The sequence below is a fragment of the Strigops habroptila genome, chromosome Z (assembly GCF_004027225.2).
Source record: "Strigops habroptila isolate Jane chromosome Z, bStrHab1.2.pri, whole genome shotgun sequence".
In the NCBI taxonomy this organism is placed as follows: Eukaryota; Metazoa; Chordata; class Aves; order Psittaciformes; family Psittacidae; genus Strigops; species Strigops habroptila.
Genome location: NC_044302.2, coordinates 72,352,650 through 72,370,584, shown reverse-complemented (window position 1 = coordinate 72,370,584; position 17,935 = coordinate 72,352,650). Strand labels below are relative to the sequence as shown.

The following is a 17,935-nucleotide window of genomic DNA, read 5'->3' as shown; positions in this document are numbered from 1 at the left end:
TGCAGCTTATACAAAGACTGGACTGCTGTACCAGCTGTATCAATCACTTGCATTCCAGCCACCAAACTAAGGAACTCACTTCCAATATGGGCTATTTTTTAACAAAAGGTTAGTTTTTGCATCAATTTCTTGGGCCATTGAAGGAGGAAAACACTTTCAGACTGGTTTCCCCCACCTGAAAGTGTTTGCCTATTAAAGGTTCTTCTAAAATCACCTTGCAGAAAAGCACTCTACAAGCAAGAGCAGTGTTTTGAAGGCAGTTGAACTGTAGAATACTGGCCAGACAAGCCTCAAACAAACTATTGTAATTTTAGTATTGCCATGTTGCTGATATGAATTGGTTTTTCATAAATAAATGTAAGCAATTCCTCCTCCTCAGTTAAAACTGAATATGCTAAAAATACCTACCTTTTATACATCGTTAATTGATTCTATCCTAATTCCACTATTTTCTTATTATAACCAAGACACCCTGTGATACATAATACTACCCAATCACAAATCCCTCTCTGATATTCTATTTTACTGCTTCATGTGATTAAAAACAAGGGAGTGAAGAATGATTCTACAAATACCAGTACATTTTGTGGACAGAATCTCAACATACCTGCTGGTACTAAGTGCCCATGAGCTATAGATAGTCTGATCTTTTGAAAAAAGAAGACATGTTTATCAAGACCTTAAAGTTTGTTTTATGACAAACTGTAGTTTCAAGGAAAATATTTAAAATAGAACATAATCTGTGTCATGTTTGCAAAAGTGGCCTCCTCAACAACTCACCATTTTTTGTGTGCCAATGTGTTTAAAATGATCATGCACCTAACATACAGAATTAAAGCTTGTACTCTATGCACAAAAATAATGAGAAATACAATCATGTTCAAAATCATTACAGCAGTTTGTCTTTTTACATTTCCCAGAGAGGCAAAGTAAATAAAAGTAGGAACTGTACAGAGGGAAGAACAGTGCCACACTTACACTGGTTTCAATAATCTGGTTTAAAGATCAGGTCTTTAGAGCCATGATATTCTGGTATAGTCTTACAGGATGGATTGAATTTACTTTTATACTTCTGTGAATTTGGTTTACAATTGTTATTTCTACGAAAAAGTTAGTACAAGGCTAAATCATAGTCAGAACCCCACCCCCCAAAATTGAAATAATTCTTACGAGGGAATAATCATCACCACACTGCTGAATAGATTCATAGTGATTTTAGAACATACATTATTCTGATCCCACATCTCATGGATATAGTAAAACTGAAAAAGGTACAAACAGCAATGACAGTAACTGATTATTTCCATATAAGAAATAATTGATGATGTCTCTTTACTCCAGAAAAGACACAACCAACATGGCAAAGGTCTACATAGGCCACATGGAAAAATGAGAAAGGAGCAAAGGCTTATTGTATCTTAAAGTACAAATATTATTTATGCCAAATAAAACTAGCAGGTGCCAGGTTCAGAAACAAACAGGTTTATTTACACATCGTGAAAAGCTCTTTGTCAGACGAGGCTGTGGATGGTAATAGTTTATCTGTGTTCAAGAAGAATTCTAGAAAATATTGGTCAATTTAATAACAAATATACACCGAGGGCTATTAAATTGAAAAAAAAAATCACAGCTGTCTGAGGAAGACTGGCTCACAGATTAGTAGATACTAGAAGAATATTCAGGCCTTTTATTATGCTCTTCCAGACTGCGACTGTTGACTGCTTCAAGAGACATGATGGGAGGACAGATGGACCTGTAGTCTGATATGGTATTACTAATCTTGAGCCAGTAAACTCACTTTAGGTGCAGCTTACAGAGAACAGGATACATGAATTTAAGCTTTTGTGAGCACCTTCTGCTGTTCTTTTTAAAGGAAACAGCCTCGTCATAACAAACATTCATATTTAATAGAAATTACTAATTTACTTTAAAATCAATTTGGGCTACTAAAATTCTGCAGTACTACAAAATATAAGCAAAACCAGCTATGAAACAAACTGTAATGAGGCTATGGACTCCCTTCAAATGCCAGCTTTTAGTAATTTTCTGACCTACATATATGAGGCAAATAGTAAGTTTCTCTTCTCTTGCTTGTCAGGAGAATTTCTGATTCATTTTTCCCATTGTACTCTTTTTTTATGTTGGTGAAATCGGAGTGGGTTTGAATGACTTGACAGTAACACTTGGTTTGAACAGGTACTTCTATGAATCCTGATAATTTGTGAAGCCTAATTGTGCCTAGTATAGGGCAGAGGCAGAATCCCTAGAAGAAAATGGCAGCACACACATGGGTTTGAACAGTGAGGCAAAATGAATGTCATTTTCCACTCAAAGCAAAGTGATACTATTGTGCAGAATATGTCCATTTAGGTAAACATCAAAGATATTTTTTTCATTTTCATCAAAGACAGCTTTTTCATTCTGGACTATAACCTACTTTTTTCAGTTTTTTGTGCTATAGGTAGCACTATATATTTGGTCCAGAGAACAAAAGATACATAGCAAATTGCCAACGGCTATTTACTTTCATTTGAAAGAAATTCTTACTCTGAGCAACATTTATATTATCGGAGAAGAATGATGGGAAGAGGAATTTTATTCAGAAAATTGACTAAAATTTGTTTTTACAAAATAATGAATCATGCAAACTCATTACATAGCAGTCTCAAGCCTTTTTCCAATAGAATTTGGAATCTGAACATGTGTCCAGTAGAGAATAAAAGTCCATGAAATTCTAATCAAACTGAATCAAACTTTGCATGATGCAAAGTTTATGACTCCCAAATTATAAAATACTTATAAAGCAATTACAAAATATTATCATACTAATTCAGAAAATCTCTAAGAAATCATTCAGGCAAGTAGCTTGAGTTCCAAGTTCCTCCGTTAAGCTTTTCTAACTTTTCTCTTTATTAGAGTTAATTATAGCATAAAACTTTCTACTACATTAGCACACAGAAAAATGTCATGCAAGAGTTTCTTCTCCAGGCTGCCTGCAACAGTAGAACCTAATCTTAAGCTTTCCAAACAATGCAGACATTCGCCCGACAACAAAGAGAAATAAAAATTAAAAAGGAAAAACAGCCATTGTAAGAGAAGAGAAAAATCCAGGAAAGTCAGTCCCAAGGTTCGACCAGTGAAACGGAAATAAAATGTGTTGCTGGTATATATGGTTTTAGAGTATGTAAAATGTCAAAGGAAGAAATTGCCATTCTCTGCCATCTTCCTCTGTTGGAAAAGTCACCTGCAATATTCAACTGCAAAATGCAGTCAGATTTAAAAAGCCTTAATACTGTAAACTCTGGCAGGCAGGCAGCACTTACTGCTAGGCATCGTCAAAATTGATTACCTTTAATGAGAAATAGGCAGCTTTTTCCAAAATAAAATCAAACCTTCTGCCTCCCTAAAACTGACAGCTTCCATCTTTCCTAACCCTGAGATAAGATGGAGATTGCTGAGAGGCAACTTCCCAATTCAAAGTTTCTAGTTACTGCAGAAAGGAAAGGCACCTACGGAACGCACAAGCCTTTCTTCCCCCCGCTTCCACAGAATTCTAGTTAACTAGTTACCAGATTACTTTTCAGAACAAAATGAATGGAAGCTACCTTCCCTTCAATAATCCCAATAGAGGGATTAAGCTGTGGTCTCATTTTTCCACCCAAGATCCAAACAGCCAAGCTGTATAGCAAATGGGGAAGGGAAGGAGAAAACTCAACAGGATGACGAGCAAAGCTGAAGCTTCATCTTGATGAAAATCAGTCTAAGAATGCTGCTAAGTAAAGGTATGTAAGCTTTTATCCCCCTTTAAAGTCATAGCTATTTAAAAGGCAACTAACATTCATGAGGAGTTCTGAAATCTTCCCTCCTAGTGTCTAAAAAAAGAAAAAACACAAAAAAATCCTACACATACAAAGTGTTCAGACTGAGACTGGATCTTTCAAGCAACTAACAGAGACTATGACTTTAGATTTTAATACAACACTTCTAAAATCATCATCTTCCATAAAATAAGAGCTCCTACATAGGCAGCTAAGTCAGTATATGCTAAATCTCAAAAGAAACAAAAAAACTTTTCTATTTCCATGAACACTGCAGCAGGCAGCTGTGAACTCAGCTGACCTGCAGAAAATAACCCAAGGGTTTTAACAGATCAAAAGCTGAACCTAAGCCAACAAATATTGAATACAGTGCATAAATGGGAAGATTTATGTAATATGTGAATTATTCCCACTCAAAGCACTAGTAAGGCCTCCTTTAATACTGTGTGATGTTTTAGCAGTATCCTTGCAGACAGAACAATTGAAAGCTAAACAAAAAAAATTTACAAATCTAGAAAGTGTGACTGGTGAAAAAACTGGACAGTTTGTTATGACTAGATGGAAGCTTACAGAGCGTTTACAGCTACCAGACACCTGGAAATGCATACAGGACTGTAAAAAAGAGAACAATGAACATATCTGTAAGCTTTATGACAAAACATGGTAGTCCTCAACTGCAACCAGTGCGATTTAAGACTGGTGTCTCGGAAACGATTTCTAGCCTTACCACATCACTGAAGATTTTACACAATATGATGAAACATTTATTAAGAATGAATGAAGTATGGGTTATATCCTGCCCTGTGTTGGGAAGATCAAGATGGCCTTCCTTCCAGCTCCTATTAAATCATGTGAGATGTAAACCACAAAGAAGAGCAGAAGAGATTAAATAACTTCATTCTACTATATTCCAACAGCTGAGATGCACCTGCATTAAGCAGGACAATGTATATATGTATTCTGCCGTGATGCAATAGATACACACATTTTTAAACTATTGCCAACACAAAGCAGTACAGCAACTTGATTTATTATATGCAGATTCTTCCGCATTGTTGCTAAACAGTACACTGGTCCAAAATTACTAAAATACTTAAAAAACTATACATATGTAAACAAAACATAAATAAGACAGCAGAGTTCTTTGTACATATAGTTTAGTACAGATTGTTAGGAATTTATGAATATGTACAATTCTATACCATAGATTGCATTTTTACAATGCATAAATATTTTTTTACAGAAACAAAAAATAAATTTGACAAATAAAAAGGAGATATATACTGTCATAAACACTGGCAAACAGTCCATACTGTAAGATGGAGCATGTGCAAAAGGCTAGGTTTCTCCAAACTAAGATGTTTAATGAATTCATTACTTGTTTCTGACCTTTTTACTAAAGAACTCTGAAAATTTCCAACAAACTAAAACTTTTCTTCTTAATCCCCACAGGTAAACAGGAAAGAACAGTAATCTCAAGTAATTTTTAGTAAATCAACTGTTTCAAACAACATAAGAAATTATTCAATAGTTACAACTTTCAAAGTCAGAAGAATCCCCAAAATTTCAAAGTGGCTCATTTTCGATAAATTCAGGATGCAGCTTTGTCAGGTTTATCAAGGCAAGATGACTGAGATGCAGGGAAGACAGTGGTAGGATTTTTGCTTGTGGATACAGCAATAGGAAGCAATGCTGAAGACATGGAAGAAACTTTTGATGATGGAGTATTTATAGCATTCAAAATGGCTCCCTCTGGACTGACCAACAGTTTTTTGACAGAAGTGTCTAAGTGAAGCACCGAAGTATTGCTTGGTAAATGAGAGTTTGGCAGATGAATGGCAGAAACCACAGAAGATGTAGCTACTACATTGACAGGAGATTTTATCATGGAAGACACAGATGGTGTCGCTGCAGAAAATGGAGTACATGAGTTAGCTGGAGTACTAAATATCTGAGGTGTTGCATGTACGATGGGTAAAGGATCTGCAGACCCAAAAGAGTTCACAATTTTTGTGGAGCTTTTCAAAGAATGTTTTGATATCTGCCAACTTAATGGATTACTTGGCGCTAGCATGATTTTCGCAGTTACTGGATTAACAACTGGTACATCTTGAGCCTCTTGACCATGGCTAATAGTTAAAGGAGGAGTCTGTTTTGTATTACAAGAGAGAAGAAGAACATGGCTGCCAGCTCCAAGGCCTTGCGGTGGAACAACAAAACGAGTACCATTAATCATTATTTGAGTTCCAGGTGCCAAAGGCATACAGGTGTTAATGACTATTTTCTGTTGAATGCAAGGTTCATACAACTGACTTCCTGCCTTGCTTGTTACAGTTGGTGAAGCTGCAGACATATGAATGGTGGAAGCACAAGTGTAAGCATGACTTTGTTTCTCTGTACTGGGAGGCACCTGCTGGCACTGTAGGGAAGAAAAACTGGGAAAACTAATGACTTTACCTGTATTTTGTGATGGAGGGGGCAACACACTCTGAGGTTTGTGAATACCTGCGTTACTTGGCATAGCAGCTGAAACTCCTGATGACTGAAACTGAAGCAGTGTGGGCAACTGGCTTTTTGGTACTGGAGGAGGAGCTGGAACCGCTGCCAACTGAGGAACTGTACAGAACACTCTGGGGGGGGTGGCTATAGATCCAGGCAAGCTAATGACTGGAAACTGCAAAGCAGATGCTAGGTTTTGAGGAGATACTGTTGGTTGTGTTGCTGAAATCAGCACAGATGAAGCAAGATGTCCTGTTTTCACAGTTGATATACCCAGAGTATTTCCAATATTTGATGTACACAGTCGATTACTCAGAACTGGCCTTATTCTCAAGGGATCATTTCCACCAACCAAGACAGTGGGCCGTGTCCCAGAAGAAGTCCTACTTGATGTTACTGAAACAGATTCTACACATGCATTTGCTGTTGTTACTGTAAGAGCATTTTCAGCTTTTGTTGCAACACATACAGATTCAGTAACTGACACAGCACTTTGACTCACAAAACTTGGAACAGGAACCACAGTATTACTACTTGTCAAGGATAGCACCAAGCCCATGCTCTTTTTGTCTTCTCCCTTAGAAATGGCAGAGTGAAATATATTCACTGGTGGAGCCTGTTGTGCATTGCCTTTGGTATTTACAATGGTTTGACCTATATTAAGTCCAATTTTCACATCTTTTACTTGAGCAATAGTTGGTGATGAATTTATTCTTATTGGTGCTCCTACTGTAGATGGGATCAGAACCAACTGTGGTTGCTCTGTGGCACTAACAAAGGTTTTGTTTAGGGAAGAAGGAAGGTTATGTTTCAATGACTCAGCAACTAGATTGGTGGCTGATGGGCCATTAGCAATTTGCGTGTTAATGAAAACAAACTTTGGAGCATTAACACCAGTAGATGCTGGAGAGGGTATAATACTGACTCCTGATGCCCCACAGGGTGATAAGATAGGTGGATTTGTGACTAATGTAAGTTTCTGGACTGGCATACCACTGATTAAATCTCCAGTGGTTGCTGAAATAGACTCAGATTGTGTAACAGGATTTGTTTTAGTTTTAGTATTGCCTTGTTGCAGCACAGAAGAATTTGGAGTTACAACAGTGTTATTCTCTCCAATGCTAGTCACACTAACAGGGCTGTTTGGAGTTGCTGACATCGAATTGCTGGCTAATGAAATGGAGGACAAAGAAGGAGAGGACACACAGCTAGAGTTCTCTATTACTTGCCCCAAAGTGCATCCAACAGCAGGCTGGTGTAATGTGAATTTCATATTCTTCTCCACTGCCTGGGTAAAATCAGCTGGGAAAGCTGGAATGTTAACAGAAGCAGCTGTTGAGGGAACAAATTCAGGAAGAGATGATTGTCCAGTATGTGGGAGACCAGACACAGTTGTTGCTACAGATGGAAGAGCTGAGCATGATAATGCTGTGGTTTTTGGCACAAGAAAGGTCTGAAGTTGAGGTGCATAAGTGAAAATTGAACTAGAAGATAAACTACTAGGTGAAATCTGGTCTGGGTTTGTTCGCACTTTAACAATTCCTGTGTTTCCACCTCGTGTTGTGACCAGAATAGATTGTGATTCTCTTACACACACAGTCTTCAGCTCTTGCCTAGTTTCAAAGGAGTCAGTTGTCTGCTGAGGGGCAAGACTATAACAGGCAGAAGCAGTGCTTGTAGACCCACTTAGTGCTGTTGCTGATATCAAAGACTGGCTAGCTGTTGAAAGAGTAGGTGAAGTCAAACACACAGGGGATGTGGCAACTGAAACTGTAGTCTTGATTTTGTCAGTTTCAGCTTGGCTCACCTTAACTGCTGATGATAATAAGTTACTTGCTGAAGTTACAGCAGTCAGTGGTTGTGTAGTGTTCATGGGACCAGTTGTTTGTGACAAGTGGGTAATATTCTTATTAAGAATTGTACTAGGTGACCGACTGCTAGCATTTGCAGGTCCTGTCACCAGAACAGGTGTTAAAGAAACACTGACATTTGATATTTCTGGTGAAGTTGTACAGTGCAGCTTAGATGATTTTTGCTGTAGTGACTGAGTGTCCTTGGACACAATTTTTCCCTCCTTCTGCTGAATAAGAAAATTCTTAGGTAAAATAAGAACTTGTTGCATGACTTTTTCTCCAGTTTTAGGGTCCATCACAGGTTGCATTTGAATTTTCACAGAGCTGTTCTGGAGATCTATTGGTACACAATGGACATTTGGCATTTTGTATACCATTTGTAAAGGAGTCTTTGAACTAGTTTGGCAGGGCAATGCTGGTTTTATCAGTGATGATTCCAAAGGTGGTGAAACTGTCTTTTCAGAAGTAGACACACTTATGCCTGCAGGAGGTGACAGTTGATTTGTTAAGGTCACTTTGTTCCCAGTATTCTTGGCAAGCAAGGCCTGGATGGGTTTGGTCCCTTTCAGAAAGTTTGATACTGATGTTGTAGGATCTGTCAAGGAAAATGATTCTGGATTTGACTCTTCGAATTGTTTCAGCTCAGTCAAACAACTATCTGGCTGCAGGCTACTTTCTGAAATCTGGACCGCAGCCTCATTAGTGCTCAGCTTAGCTTTCTTTCTTGGTGAAAGCTCATTAGTGCTTTGATCCAGACAGCTATTTTGCTTTGACTGTCGTTTAATACATTTGGGCAGTGTCTTCTGTATTTCTTTGGAAGTTGATTCTTTTTTCAGAATTCTGTTTTTTCCTGCAGGTAAATTCATCTCCAATAGTTTCATTTCATCTGCAAGGATATTAAAACATAAACTATGTTTTACATGTTTGTGACTGATTATCTCTATATAACAATTACACAGTGTCTAGTTAAGGCAAAATGCTAGTTTGCAAGTGTAAGGATATGTGGGAAAAAGAATGCCTATTTCTTTGAGAGCATCTGGTCAAGAACCTTTTTCAATGCAAAAAGACGGTAATAAAGAAAGGAGGAAGTAATAAACAACATGCAAGGACATAAACCTGACCAGTGTGGGAGATAGTGAGGAAAACCAAACGTAGTCATTCAAAGTAATTGATGAAGGCATATGAGAGTGTGAGAATGCTTATTCCAGCAAAGTTATCTTGAGGAAAAAAGGAAGACACCAGAAAAAAAATTTACAGAGACACAGATCTAACAAAACATCCATGGAGATAATGACAAGAATCAACCCCACCAATCACACCAATTGATGGGCTATCAAGAAATTGCAGGTGCCCCTTCCAGGAAGATCAACCTGGACTTTACAACAGATGTGACTCTCCAGGGTAGATCTTGGACACTGGGCTGGAAAGGGTGAGGTAATCAGTAGAGCTATACAAACCCACGAAGGGATGTGCAGCAGAAAGGGGAGGTGCAAGGACAGACCAAGAAGTGCAAACTATGTGCCTGGTGCCAGCTGCTGGGGGATGTCTGTGTCTTTCCCAAATCCAGTGTACGTGGGGGCAGTGTGTGTAATTGACTGGCAAACTTCAAGACAGATTAGCTGGTGAACAGATAGGGCTGGGGTCTGGGCATATCAGGTGGAGTTCTAAGTGTGAGGTGCCTGTGGGACAAAGGCGTGGGTGCCACATGTTTCATACCAAACATCAAGCATCACCAGCCAGTGAGCGGTGGATACATGAAGTGCTCAAGAGGGCCCAGGATGCAGGCAGGGGTGCTGGGTGGACAGAAGGGCTGTGCATTGAGGTGTTGCCAAGGTTTTGGCAGCGCAGGGTTGCAGGAGAGACCTCTGTGAGGAGAGGCCAGGAGCTGTCCCATGCCAGACACAGCTGGCTCCAAAAGAGATCCACTGTAGGCCATAAGTGAGCCTGTCAGCCAAGCCGGTGATGCCTCATGGAAAATGCTGCGCTGGAGTGTGACAAAGAGCTGTTAAGAAAAAAATGTAAGAGAAACAACCCTGCAGACACTAAGGTCAGTGGAGAAGAGGGGAAAGATGTGTTCCAGGCACTGGAACAGATGCCCCTGTAACCTGTGAAGACCCTGGTGAAGCACGTTGACCACCTCTCATGGAGGACCATGCTGTAGCAGATATCTACACTGCAGCCTGTTGAGGACCCTATTCCACAGCAGGTGAATATGCCCTGAAGGAAGCTGCAGCCCACTGAAAGCCCACAGTAGAGCAGGCTTCTGACAGGACCTGTGGCTTATGCGGCACCCACACTGGAGCAGTCTTATCCTGAAGGACTGTAGGCTGTGGAGAGGACCCATTCTGGAGTAGTTCATGAAGGACTGTATCCTATGGGAAGGACCCCACACTGGAGCAGGGTAAAAGTGTGAGGAAGGAGCAGCAGAGACAAAATGTTATGAACTTACCTCAACCCCCAATCCCCAACCTGCCTATGTCACTTGACAGAGAAGGTAGCAGAATTGGGAATGAAGTTGAGGCTAGAAGAAGGTGGAGATGGGGGTGCAGTGAGGTGGAAGAAGATGTTTCAGTTTTTGTCTTTGTTTCTCACCATCCTACTCTATTTTTAATTAGTAATAAATCAAATTATTTTTCTCTAAGTGAGTCTGTTTTGCTTGTGACAGTAACTGGTGAGTGATCTCCCTGTATGTATCTTGACCCAAGTGTTCTCCAATCTTACTTTCTCTCTCTGTCCTGTTGAGGAAGGGGCTGACAGAGTAGCTTGGGTGGGCATCTGGCAGCCAGCAAAGTCAACTCATCATAACGTAAATTTCGAGCGCGCCTACTATGTTATTACTGAAATAATTAAGCACAAAAATGGCAACAACCTGCATTAATCAGAATTTTCATCATGGTCATATCTGGCCTCTTCTAGTCTACATTTGTCAGACAGACAACACGAGCAATTTCAATATTATCACAGTAGTAGGTAAGGTAAAAAGTAGGACAAACTTACACGGAAAAATAAAGCTCCTGAATCAAGTTCAAGCTATAAAATTCCAGTAAATGCTTACCATTGTCAGGGTGATCTTTTTTGGAAACTTCCACATGTTCTGCAGACTCTGAAGATTTACCACACACTACTGCAAATGAATCTTTGCCAGAATCAACTTCACTTTCATCATTACTCCACGATTCTCTGTTAAATTTATCATGGTCTGGATGTCTTTTAAAGTCATCATAGTCCTTCTTCAATCTAGATCTTGAAAATAAAAAAAAAACCCCTAACCTAAGTAAAGAACTACACTGATTTTAATTATTCTTTTTTTTTATTTGTATTTGCTGCCACACAAAAAAGAGTTAGCATAAAAATGCCTGTGTCCTGCAAAAATTTCAGGGTAGCTCTATCTGCAAGTCTCCAAAACCCAGAAAAAGTGAAGTGACAATAACATTCCTTCCCTCACCAAAGCTGAATTCTATGGAATCTTGTAACAATAGGCCAAAAGATACTGTTCTTACTGTCATAAGGGTTAGATCCCTTATGACTAAATTCTATTCCACACAAGAATTCCATAGAAGAATAAAATAACAATAGGCCAAAAGAAAAATATGACCATCACTGTTTTATTGCATTCATCTTCTATTTTTTCCTTCATCTTGCATTGTGACAAACGAATCTGTATGGACTTGTGTATTAACTGTAATAAATATACTCTTTTCTCTGAAGGCAACCCCAAATACAGAATTAAGTAAGTCTTGTATTTCCTACATGCATCACGCTTTTGGCCCAGCTATGGGACCATAAGGAAACTTTCTCTTTTAAGTAAACTTTCTTATCTCTGGGGCATTAGTACAGCTGCTACTGTCATTCCCATAGGCTCACACTCCACCAAAGAATGGACGCATGACAAATATACAGCTGCTTTACTCACTTGAACACCATTCAGAAACACAGCCATTTACCTTGATTTTCCTAACCAGCTATATATTTCCATTGTCCCTTCTTCTAAACTATTGTTTAGGTGAGATCTAGGGAGTATTTTAAAATACAGTGAACTACAGGATTCAGCTAGTGGCCAACATAGTATCTAGGAAGATTACTTAGTGAATGAATAAATACATTGTACCAATTAGCACCCTGTGAGGAATAGAATTTAGTCTGGATCTAACTCATATGACAGTAAGAATATCTTAAATCTACCCATTCTTAAGTGTTAAAATAAAGTTGTTTGCACTGAGTGCAGCAATGGCCAGCTGCTATCTAAGGAATTGAGAGGAACGAGCCAAGCATGAAGCCCATGGCAGCTGGGGTAGAACTAGGTGACCCTAAGGTCCTTTCCAACCCTAACCATTCTATGATTCTATGAATTCACAGCTGGCAGGGCATGAGCCTCACCAGCCAGGATGCCATCCCACTGCCCCTGAATGAAGAAGCAGGGCAGCCCTAGAGGTGGTAACTGAGTTTGACCAAGAGCCCAGATCAGCAGGCAAGTTCCTGGTGCTGAGGCAGGTCTGAAGTCAAGCTGGGAAGTCAATTCACAGTTTTAGATCAGGATCAAGTCCAGAGATAGCTGTGAGGGTCAGGACCTGGTCGAGTGATTTCTGGGCAGGTCCACAGTGATGATACAGGCCCAAGGTCAGTTTGAGGGTCAATCCAGATCAGCAGGACCTGTGGCCAGGCAGGTAACTGCTGTAGCTGAGCAGGAAACTGGTATTCCTATGGCACAGGCTGAAGGCTGCAGAATGACCTGAAATGGGGATCCTAGGCCATGGGCATGTGATGTGGATGGAGGCCTAGGTGAAGCTGGTTAGGGTCTGTAAGACCTAACAGTTTACTCACAGCTTTGACACTCTCACAGAGAGAAGACAACCTTGAAGTCTGTATGACTCTGTCATGAGGATTTTGAGCTTGAAGTCGAGATGTGGAAGAACTACAGAAGGACACTAGGGAACTACTAAAGCTTCTGGATGGGAATTTCTTTTTTCTTTTGAGGAACTTCTGCTGTGGGCCTAGTGAACAAATGTGATCAATGGACACAAGTAACCTTTCCTTTTAAACCTTGCTGCTACTCAAATACCATTCAACATTATACTCTGTCATAATTTTGAAGACACCAGAGGACCTGTCAGAAGGGAAATAAAAAAAATGGATCCTGATCATAAAAACTGCTCATACTAATTGAAAATAACAGAAAAGTAAGGAAGGTAAACTCCAGATTCTTATTCCATATGAGGTTTTGCACAGAAGGCAGGAGCTCTGCCAAGCCTTCGACAACCTAGAAGGCCAACACTGTCATTCAGTTAGTAGATGTTAGTATCTGGTTGAGACACCCCACAGACACCGCAACTGCAGTCAGACTTGTGGTGGTGCTGCTGTTCATACCAGCATAAGCAATCTTTACTCAACTGCTTTTTTCTTTTCACATGATACCTTTATGCACCTCTGTAACTGGTGCTACAGAGCTGCCTAGCAGCTGCATAATGAACCAGACCAAGACACTGATCTAGTCTTCCTCCACTCAACTCTCTTTCCTCCCTACAATTTGTAGAGATTGTTTTTCAGCTGGAGCTGTTCCCTGGTACACTATGTGTCTGTCCAAACAGCTGTCGTATGAAATGTCTGTCCAAACAGTTATGTTATGAAATACATCAGCTAGCATTGCTGAATAAACTAGGGTTACATCTTAAAACATATATTGTGACAAATATGAGTTAAATTAGTCTCAGAAATTATCCTCCACTCGAAATGCATGCTTCTCTAGCTACCAGCACACATAGATGCAAGACCTCAGCCACCCAATTCCAGGCTAAAATATACTCACGTTAGGCACACCTCATATACACTATTTCTACACACTTTATATGACAGTTCTACTTCTGTATTCTGTAACAAACAAGAACTTACACTGGGCACTAAACAACTTCACAGCAGAATTTACATAAATGACAAAAGTGGGAACCCCATATAGTGGAAACAGTAATACTATTAGAAAGGATTTCAATCTGCCACATTTCTAAAAGGAGTTTGAACTGCTGTGAACAGGAAGAAATAAACAGCTAAGGAAAATGAACTGAAACTCAAATGGAAAGGAATAGAAAAAAGCAAAAATTGTACTTTAGTCCATTATTTAAAGCAAAATGTTCAACAACATCCTAAATTCCAAATAAGGATTTTAATTCATGCATGATATCAATGGAATGAACTACTTAGGAACCAATTCTCAGTAGTTCTATGTTTACTGTTGTTGGTGCTATGTTGTTGGGTTTTATAAACATAATACCTTTTACGCTTTACAGATGAAATTCTGCACCATGTAACTGTGTAAGTTGCTTCCTTCACACTCAAAATTTAAGCACTGCTTGGGGATGGGCTGGGTATTGGTTAGCAGGTGGTGAGCAATTGTATTGTGCATCACTTGTGTTTTCTGACCTTTTTTTTTTTCATGCTGTTGTTGTTCCCTATTATTGGTGTTGTTATTGTTGGTATTATTTTTACTATCACTATATTTTACTTTAATTATTAAACTCTTGTCTCAACCCGGGGGTTTTACATTCTTTGGATTCTCCTCCCCATCCTGCCCAGGGAGGGGAAGTTGGGGGTGAGAGGGAGGCTGCGTGGTACTTAGTGACTGGCTGGATTGAAACCATGACAGATGCCCTGGTCTAGTTTTCTAGACCCAGGTTTTCAGCACCTCTTAACCAAATAAATAGCAATATATATCCTAACTCAATTGCGACACAACTATTGATAGGCACAATTAAGCATTTTAGGGGAAAAAATATTAGTCAACTATGGAGACAGTAAGTCTGGAACATAAAATAATTCTTCCAAATAAAGTACTGCCAGCACTGCTCTCCTCAAAGTATTTTCATTTAATTTATTTCAGAAGCCAACTTATTGATTAGCTTTTAAAAGGAGAATTCTTATGTTTTCTACCCCATACACTCTTGTTAAAAAAAAAAAAGAAAAGAGCAGCTGATTACCTGTTTCTTTGAAATGCTTTCATTAGCTTTGGTTCCCATGGTAACAGTTCATTAAGCAGTCGTAACAATGTACCATGCAATTCTTTTACTGCTTGCTTCCTGTGGTACCATCTTCCCTGCAAACATAAATGCCATTTATTTATCATTACATTAGACCTGAACCTTGTTATATTTTATTAGTACTACAATCATCCTGTATACCAATACAGCATATGAAGAAAACAGCTGGAAGAAAATATTAGTAAGTTTTACAGTTTAGCTTTAACCTATGTAAGACTTCTACTTTTTTATACTACAGATAATGTCCTAGTTAAAAAAGAAATACTGCAAGGATGTTCACTTTTTACAGGTGAAACTTAAAATTTAAGCATAATCCTACAAACATACCACATGTTTAAAATTACCTAAATGAGTAACTAACACAGGTTAAGGAAACCAACCATGTATGCATACTGTTAACAGAGATAAAACTTCTACAGAAAAGTCTTACCATAATCTCATTTAACATAAGTGATATAATTTATATTATTGTCATTATTTGCAAAAACAATTTACTACAATTTTCAGGGATAAAAACCACACAGTTTTTGCATTATATTTTGTATTTTATTTGAAGTTCTATATAAAGGCTTTAAGAAAAGTTTTGCAAATTGGTAATTTATAAAGTAACAGACTATGCAGTAGAAACCAGTTTTCCAACATGAAAGATTTACGCTTTTAACTCAAATGTATAATTAAAAATTATTTTCTTTTCCAAACTGATACATGTAATCTTATGATCCTCAATGAAGAATTCCTGTTTTCATAAATCTGGAAAGGCTGAATGTGGATAAAAGACATTCTGAAGTGGCAACTACCATGTATATACATACATACAGCACAACCATGGTGGCCATAATACTGCAAAGTACATCTCTTAACGCTCCTAGATACTCCTTATTTTTTTTCCCCCCATTACTTTTTTCTCCAGTTTATTACATAAAAGACTGAACAATTAATATATACATAACAGCTACAAAAAGAGAAGTGGTATACTCTAGTACTTCTCCCAATTTACTAATTCTGTGCATTTTACATAAATGAGGATTTTATCTCTTGACTTCTCAGAAAGGATATAAGACAATGAAGAGACTTGTTTTCCAAGAAAAAGCAGCAAGACTTGGGAACTTATTTATTTTGGTAGAGCACATATCCTTCACAGCTTCCTGTGGTCCAAGAAATGCAGAGCAGGAAAAGCTGGATGAAGCTTGACACGGCTGCCTTTCAGCAGTCTGCAATAATGATTTTCTTTTGGAGTAACTCCTTTCTATACATTTCAGCAGATCTCTCCAATGTACAGCAAGATCAATCAGGCTGAATGCTTGTTTGAAGAACAGGTATCTATTTTTTATGGATAATAATTTACATGTTACATAACAAAATTAATTCCTACTCTTTTCATTCTTTAATTAAAATTACAAAAGCGAGGATTTTGAGTAGGAAATTATGCCAAATTACCACTTAATGGTTAGTATTGAGCACATAAGACAAGCCAGCAAACTGTACTCATCTCCTTTATTTTCAGCCAGTCACATTTGCAGAGGTAAATGCACTGCCCCATAAAACCTCATACTGAGCACTGCAACAGAAAACAGCATTTGTATATACTGTGGCCTACCAGAGCATTTGATATCACATCCTAATGTTAGCACTCAACAGAATTAATTGCTAACATATGAAAGAATATTATGTATACAGCTTTATCTTTCTTGTAAGACACACAAAACATTTCAGTTTCAGAAGGATGAATTTATATACTACAAAGTTTTAGTTGATTGTAACAAAACAAAAATCAAAATGGCAAAAATAAACAATGTCACCACTATCAGAATACAGAAATGCTGTATGTAAGACTACATACAGCGTTTGATATAGCAAAAAATGAGATGTGTGAAAGCACAGTATGAAGATACAACAAATTATTACATGTAAAGAACAACAAAAAATTACTGATTTATGAGATTCTTCTTTAAATCAGGCTAAGATCTTGGCTTAAGTAGAAAAAAGAGTACTTATAAACCAGATATCAGCTGATCACTGAATAAACTTTGAAGTGATAACTGTATCATGCATTGAATAATGACATGCAGAAGGTTTAGACAACAGCAGACCTCAAGACATTACTGCCTTCATTAACACTTCCCAGAAGAACAAATACAAGTCACTTGTCTTTTTGTTTACAAAAAATGAACAAAAAACCCTAACCATTCCTCTGTCCCCTGAATTTTAGAGCTGTTTTTTAACAAAAATAGTGTCCTCTGGATATAACCTCTGGAAAACTCCGTACCTGCTTCAAAATATCTTTAATACAAATATTACTGCAACATAATTTTTAGAAAATGTAAGTGAATTATTTCCCATTATCCCAATTACTCATTTTTTCTTACTGGGTTTTAGGAGTTGACAAAAAACCTGTTAGTGAAAGCAGACACAAAACTGAGCCATGAACAGAATTTTCTTTCCTTGGAAATAGCGGGACACAGAACAAATATACTCCCAAAAAGACTGGGGGAAAAAACATTTTTATGTTTCATATTATTATGGTTCAGTTGGTTTTCTGTGCAAACATGTAAGATTTCTGCAAAGCCCAGATGTTAAACAGATGATCTGCTATTATTCGTTAAATATTAGAATAGTAAAAAGGGACATAAAAAATGTCGATAACCTTAAGACACATCAGTACAAATTCTAGCATTAACTTTCTTCTGCAATTTCATTCTCTAACACAGTCTTGCGTAGGGAAAAAAAAGCAAATCAATAA

At 38.2% G+C, this 17,935-nt stretch overlaps 1 protein-coding gene across 1 annotated transcript in view; it reads right to left on the bottom strand.

Moving 5' to 3' along the window:
* Nucleotides 1-536: 536 nt before the first annotated feature.
* The window catches only part of KIAA2026 (KIAA2026 ortholog), a 55,276-nt gene continuing 37,877 nt past the window's right edge, over nt 537-17,935 (bottom strand). Inside the window, exons 6-8 of the mRNA XM_030512261.1 lie at nt 15,136-15,251; nt 11,226-11,413; nt 537-9,056 (exon numbers count right to left, since the gene is read on the bottom strand). Coding sequence (XP_030368121.1) covers nt 5,410-9,056; nt 11,226-11,413; nt 15,136-15,251 — 3,951 coding nt within the window. The 3' untranslated portion in view covers nt 537-5,409. The remainder of the gene's footprint in view (nt 9,057-11,225; nt 11,414-15,135; nt 15,252-17,935) is intronic.